Raw genomic sequence first — 7,041 nt, forward strand, 5'->3', positions numbered from 1 at the left:
TCGGGGTTTGCTGCACGCCGGGGGCCTCAAATAGCACCCAGGGACCGCTTATTCCGACTCTAGGGACTGTGGAGTGATTTACATAGAGGCTTATATAAGAATTGCTTATACAATCTTTCTGTGTGTCCAAAAGTTGTTTGAGATACATAACAGTCTGGCGCATCTACCAGAGTTGAGAGCTGGAGAAGGGGGAATATTATGGAATAATTCATTTTCCTCAACACTAGAAAATTGTATATATTCCAAGTTCTGCTGATGCAATATTTTTGTTCCTGGCAAACTCTGCACTCAGGGGAGGGGTGGGGCGTTTCCTGTGGTTGTTTTTTCTGTACATTGTCTGAAAAAAATGAATAAATGGTGTATTTGGTTCCAATGTAGGTGGAGCAGTGTGTAGTTTCTCCTTAATCCGTAGCCTCTTCTATCCTATTTAAACAGCAAGCGTTCACACATTTCCTTCATTCTCCACCAAGAGAAGCAGCTGCCATCTACTACTGTACAAAACTTTCTGTCTGAATACCACGAATACCGGTAAGTCTTGGAGGGTTACTGGGAAGAAGCGAAGAGAAACTACTTTAGAATTTGGGGCATAAGGGAGGGAGTGCTTTTGTGGACCTGTAGTCTACCTACCTCTTTATAATTATAAAGGATATAATCATAAACTCTAAGGTGTTTATTTCAGCAATAACATTACAAGTTAAATGAAGTTTCTTTTAATAATCCAACAACCAGTCTACTAAAACAGACCATGTATTCCAGCAACAGACCTTGAATCTAAAAATGACATTAATGCATATTCAAGCAGAATCTCTCTGCACAGGTGAAGTAAAATCCCAGGGGGTTCCAGGGGGTACTTCTTTGTGGACCTGTAGTCTGACTACTTCTTTATAATTATTGAGTGCCAATGAAATTCCCTGTGTGATATTGAAGTGACATGGAGCCTTCCCCAGTGATGGAGGGAGGGGGCGAGCCCCCTCCCCGGGTGCCATCTCTGAGGAGGCGTGACAAGAAGGCACCCCACAGGGGGCTCCCCTACCACCCCCAGGCGCGCACTGCCATCGTGCTGCCACTGACACGTGCGGACGATCCTCTGCCGTCCGTACAGCACTCAAGCAGTGCCATTGGCAAACCGACCAGTGGCACATGTGCACGCCGCTCAAGCGCCATACAGCATACCCTAACCCTCCACCACTGCTGCAGCTGCGAGCGAAGGTTCCCTCTGATGACTCTGCAGCTGCGAGCAGAGGATCCCACCGCCATACATACGATGCGCACGCATGCGTGGTATGTAGCACTGCACACATGGTACGTAGCAGCACACGCACATGCGCCAGCAGGCTGTTTGCCCTGCCCCCCCTGCCCTGGGCGCATGTTCTCCTTCCTTCACCACTGGCTTCCCTAAGGCTTTAGGGATTGGTATCTCTGGTCCCTCCAGCAACCAGAACTCAGTCTCCTCTAAATGTCATGAAACACCTTGCAGGATGAGATCATGATGTGATCCAGAGGCAGAATCCCCATTCCTACCAGATTCTCAAGTTGTATGCAACATCTTGGGTTTGGAAGGGGCCCATGGGTATCTTTGAGAACGCAGATGGGACTGGAAGGGGCCTCTGGGTAGGGGAAGGATTCAGCAACAGAGAAGCTAGAGCTCCCTGGAACATTTCTTTTGTAAATAGCTTATCAAGTTTATCTTATATTAGGAACATCCATCCCGACCTCCAGATCTCTTTCAGAATGCAATCCTATACAAACTGGGTGTTTCTTGAATTGCAAGGAGTAGGGCTGCATATAGTCACCAGGAGACATTGGCTATCTCAATGCTTTGTGATATTTTATTTCATAAAGTGGTTTTGCATTGTGTGGAAATGTATGTTCTTTTGCCTATCACTGACTCTGCTGTCAGGCTATTTTAAAAGGACCTCTTGAGATCTAGAGTTATGGCAGCAGAAGAGGGAGAGAGGAATAGCCACTTCTTTAGTGTCACGCATAATCTTATAAACTTCTGTTATGCCCCTATTTTTATATTCCTGAATCGAAAACACCCAAAAGGTGGAGTTTAGTGGCTGATCAGACTACCAGCCCTCCTTGTGCAGAGTGAGGAAGAGACCCAAGAACACAGGATGTATACCTAAGGTTTTTATTTAAGCAATAACAGTCATAGGTGCCGACTCCATGGGGCCTGAGGGGGCCCGAGCCCCCTCAAAAATTCGTTTGGGGGGGCTCCGCCCCCCAATAATCTCGGGCGCCCCTCCAGCAGAGCGCCACCGCCGCCCCTCCCCCAGCCCCAAATGCACAGGGTCGGGCTGCATGCCTCCTGCCCTCCCTCCCGAGCAAAAGCTCCACCCAATTTCCTTCGGAGCTGATTAATAGGCGCAGCACGCTCTCCCCTATTCGCTCACGAGGAGGCGGCACCACTTTATCTGCATATTCATGAGCTTATTTATTATTCATGAGCTTTCGCGGGCTCCCCCAATATTTTTTATAAGTCGGCGCCCCTGATAACAGTACAAGTTAAATGAAGTTCCTTTTAATAATACAACACATATTCTACTAAAACAAACCACGTATTCCAGCAGTTGCGTTTGAATTTAAAAATGACATTCATGCATATTCAAGAACACTTTCCTCTGCCGAGTTGTAGCAAGATCCCAAGGTGTTCCAGGGACTCACCCAGTGCTCCTTTGGAGAATTGAAGACATGGTAGAGACTGTCGTAGCTTTAAGAAATATGATTTATACACATATTTAAACCTTCAGTCTGCATGGAGGGGGTACAGATCTTACAGCATGGCAATCCCAAGCAGGGAGGCTCATCTAGTCTTAGCAATCTGCACCTCCTGGACACGTTGGTGTTAGAAGGAACAAATCAGACGCCACAAGAAAATATGAGGGGGAATAAAGAATTGGGGAATCTCTTCTCCTCCCCCACAGCCCCCATAGATGTGTCCTTCCATCCTCTCCTAGCTCTGAACCTCAACAGTCTGGCACTATAGTACTATTGCTGTAGAGCATTAACTACCGAGGTTGAGGGTAGGCAAGTAAGTTTATCTGCCCCTTCCAGTGAAACGATGGTGTCAGTTTATGCACACAATGAGAGAAGCAGCTTCATTTAAAAAAAAAAAAATTATTGCAAATTTTAAACAGAAGAAAATCACCAAACATATACAATACCTTCACCAAAAAGTAACAGACAAAAGAAACATAGGTAGACAAAAACATAAACATAAAATAAAAAAAATCATAACTGTTCATACATCATTTTTTCATAACTATCTGGACTTGCTCACATCTCCCTTTCCTGCATTCTCCGTAATAAAATTATAAGCAGCAATTTATTACCTTATTTCAATTCTTATTTTCTAGTTCTCATATATTATGCCTCAGACTTTAAATATTTTTATCAAATGCCTAACAGCTTGGTTTAGACATAACATTACTTCAGGTTTCATCTTTCTTGTTAACTTCCACTTATTCTCATATATCTTTCAGCTAAATTGCTGATGCCATGTTATTTCCTTTCGTGCACTTACTTAACATTCATACAGCTTATAATGTTTTTGTAAATAGTCTTTAAACTTTTTCCAGTCCTCTTCCACTGTCTCTTCTCCCAGGTCTCGGATTCTGCCAGTCATCTCAGCCAACTCCATGTAGTCTATCAGTTGCGTCTGCCATTCTTCCAGTGTGGGCAAATCTTGTGTCTTCCAATACTTGGCGATGAGTATTCTTGCTGCTGTTGTTGCGTACATAAAGAAAGTTCTGTCCTTCTTTAACACCTTCTGGCCAACAATGCCTAAAGGGAAGGTCTCTGGTTTCTTGGGAAAGGTATACTTAAATACCTTTTTAAACTCGTTATAGATCATTTCCCAGAAGGCCTTCACTCTCGGACAAGTCCACCAGAGGTGAAAGAATGTTCCTTCAGTCTCCTTACATTTCCAACATTTATTATCATGCAAATGGTATATTTTTGCAAGCTTGACTGGGGTCATGTACCACCTATATATCATTTTCATAATATTTTCTTTCAAGGCATTACAAGCCGTGAACTTCACACCGGTGGTCCATAACCTTTCGCAGTCAGCAAACATAATGTTGTATCCAATGTCCTGTGCCCATTTTATCATAGCTGATTTAACCGTTTCATCCTGAGTGTTCCATTTTAACAGCAAGTTATACATTTTTGAGAGTACCTTAGTTTTTGGTTCTAACAGTTCTGTTTCTAGTTTCAATTTTTCCACCTGGAATCCTATCTTTTTGTCCAAATTAAAAACCTCCCTAATCTGAGCATACTGTAACCAATCTCGCACTTTATCCTTTAATTTCTCCAAACTCTGCAGCCTCCAAGTATCTCCTACTTTTTCTATTATTTCCCAATATTTCGGCCATTCGGCCTCCATATTGAGTCTTTTCCGAGCCTTAGCTTCCATTGGTGACAACCACCTTGGGGTCTTGTTTTCTAATAAGTCGAGAGAAGCAGCTTCAGATCTGAATTTTGCTCCTCTTTCCAAGATATTCTGAGCTGTTAGGCAGTCTCTTCCCATCACAGCTGAGATAGGAAATTAATTCGAACAGCAGTTACCAGCATGAGACTCATGAGTGCCTGGGTGCCCTCGTATGGTGCCCACAAAAGGTCTCGGTAAATATCCCCTCAAAATCAACTGGCTCAGCCTCTCCATTTAATGGGGCTTCAGTATTGAAGGCCCAATCTTTAATATGTTCTGAAGAAGGGAGAGGTGCAAAGAGTTTCTCTTTGTGAACAAGCACAGCAGTGATGGATATAGGTGTTTTAGCCACACTGAGCCTTCAAACAAGCATTGATTTTCTGCAAAATCTGGATCTTTCATTTCCCAAACAGCCATTCCCTAAAATCACAAGGCAAACTGCTTTTAAAACTGATCAGCCTGTCAAACACAATTTATATTCCTTGGAAGGGGTGGGTGGGTCTCCTATCAAATGGAGAGAGAAATAGATACAGAAATATGTGTTGACTAGCAGAAGATGTTTGGTTTGTCTTTGAAAGCACCTCACAATTAATTAGTAATCATTTACCTTTGGCATCATATATGGCACTGGCAGGTATATTGTGTTAAAGCACTGAGACTGTTTTCCAAGAGGTCAGCAAATTCTGTTAATTCTTTCATTATCAAAAATAATATACATTAATAATAAAGTAATTACAAAGAGTAAATAAATAGTCAATTTGTGAAATCTTCTGATCTAACTGAATACATTGCTTTCTTTTCCTAGAATCAAGCACCATGCCAGAGATAGTCCCTAAGAACAAAGCCCCAGGGGTTGATTTCTGTGGGGTAGATGAATATTACTACATTGTCCGCTCCGACCTGGGCTGCTACATGAGGTCCACCAATTTCCATGAGGGCAAAGACCTCGAAGTGTTTAGCCTGCACAGTTCCTGCACAGGAGGAGATCACTACTTAGCCCATGAGGATGACCTATTCTACATCATCAAAGGAGACAACTATCGCTGTGTCAGCAACATGAATAAAGACTTAGGTTCTGTAGTATACAGCCTGCATCCCAAATGCCGCGGAGGGGACCATTACCTCTCAGCCTTTGGATACTTCTATATCATTTTCCAGAAAAGAGGTGTTTACCGTCGGATCACTAATATGCATGATGATACAGATGCAGTTGAATACACACTACACCCAGCTTGCAAGGGTGGTCTCTATTACTGGGGCATCAAGGATTACTATTACTTTGTAAAACCCCATGATGAATGGGGGGTTCAGTACTATAGATGCACCAACTTCCACGAAAATCTGGATGCTGTTACATACTCCTTCCATAGGGATGTTGTGAACATGCTCCCTGGAGGAATGGCTATTAGCCGAGGCCCAGCTTATGGTAAGTGGGAAGCTATCAAGACCATCTCCAATGACTCCAACACTCCCATTGTATGGAATAAGAAGATCACCAAGAAAGTGGGATACAACAAGAAGAAGATGAGCAGTGTGGAGCACAACTGGAAGGTTTCCATGACTGCCTCATATCAGTCAGGTGCACTCACTGAGGCCATTGCCAAGTACCAGTTCTCTCTCACTGCTGAGTATGGTGGGAATAGTGTCAACACAGAGCAGGAAGACTGGAATGAAGCCACTGAGATCGAAGAAGCTATTAATTTGACCCTGCAGCCCAATGAGAAGATGTACATATGGCAATATCAGCTGGGTTTGGGCAAGGAAACGGTCTTGTTCTGCCGTGATATGAAATTTTCGAGTGATTCTACTCCACCTACAGATATTCCTTTGCCACCTTCCAATAAGTGAAAAGAAAAGTGTTAGGCCAAAAGGCACCTTCAAAGGCTTCATCTCTGTTATAACATTTAATTGATTACTATGGGCTAATATTTAGAAAATCTAGAGCTCTCATAAGGGGGCGTTAGCTGAGTAGGATATAAACATGCATAAGCTAAACACGAAGTGAGATTAATGATTACTAGACATATTATATACTCTCATATAGACATACTAATCTCACTAGGCTTCAGCTAGAAATGCATATCCTAGTTTGTGCACGATGCAGTGGACCCAAGCTGAATGCCTTTTAGATAAGTTACTATTTCCCTGGTGCCTATGAATCCCTTTGCCAAATTTGTGCCTTCATCTTAATTTGTACCTGCTGCACTCTGGAATCTGTCCCAGTGTTATACAAATCAAATAAAATGAATAATTAATGGTTTAAAAATGTGTTCTCTGCGCTTTTCACATTTGTGTACAACATGATTTTCAACATATATTTCCCAGAAGACACAAATACCTTCTTCCTTTTTCCAGAGGGTATTGAGGAAGTGGGGAGCTCTGTGTACAATTTCTTTTTTTTCTTTTTTTTGTAAAATATTTATTACAGGTTGTAAGCAGTTTAAACAATACAACAAACAAACCAAAAAGAAAAAGAAAAAGAAAAAAATAATGCATACAAAGCATAAGCAAAAAAGACATAGACATAAAAAAGAAAATAGTTCCAGTTCTTAAATATTACTTCCATAACCCTCTTTCATGACTCCCTCACGTCTCCCTTTTCTGCG

The 7,041-nt window shown here is 42.4% G+C and overlaps 1 protein-coding gene across 1 annotated transcript; it reads left to right on the forward strand.

Moving 5' to 3' along the window:
- The first annotated feature begins 378 nt into the window (after positions 1-378).
- On the forward strand, positions 379-6,703 carry LOC310691938 (uncharacterized protein). Its single transcript, XM_083472224.1, has 2 exons — positions 379-528; positions 5,241-6,703. The coding sequence occupies exon 2, from the start codon at positions 5,252-5,254 to the stop codon at positions 6,281-6,283; it is 1,032 nt and encodes a 343-aa protein (XP_083328350.1). The 5' UTR covers positions 379-528; positions 5,241-5,251; the 3' UTR covers positions 6,284-6,703.
- The last annotated feature ends 338 nt before the right edge of the window (positions 6,704-7,041 follow it).

This window comes from Podarcis liolepis (assembly GCF_965112155.1).
Source record: "Podarcis liolepis genome assembly, chromosome: 13".
In the NCBI taxonomy this organism is placed as follows: Eukaryota; Metazoa; Chordata; class Lepidosauria; order Squamata; family Lacertidae; genus Podarcis; species Podarcis liolepis.

Bases quoted from the DNA above. Each gene is read 5' to 3' on its own strand.
- LOC310691938 (XM_083472224.1), top strand. From the start codon at position 5,252: ATGCCAGAGATAGTCCCTAAGAACAAAGCCCCAGGGGTTGATTTCTGT.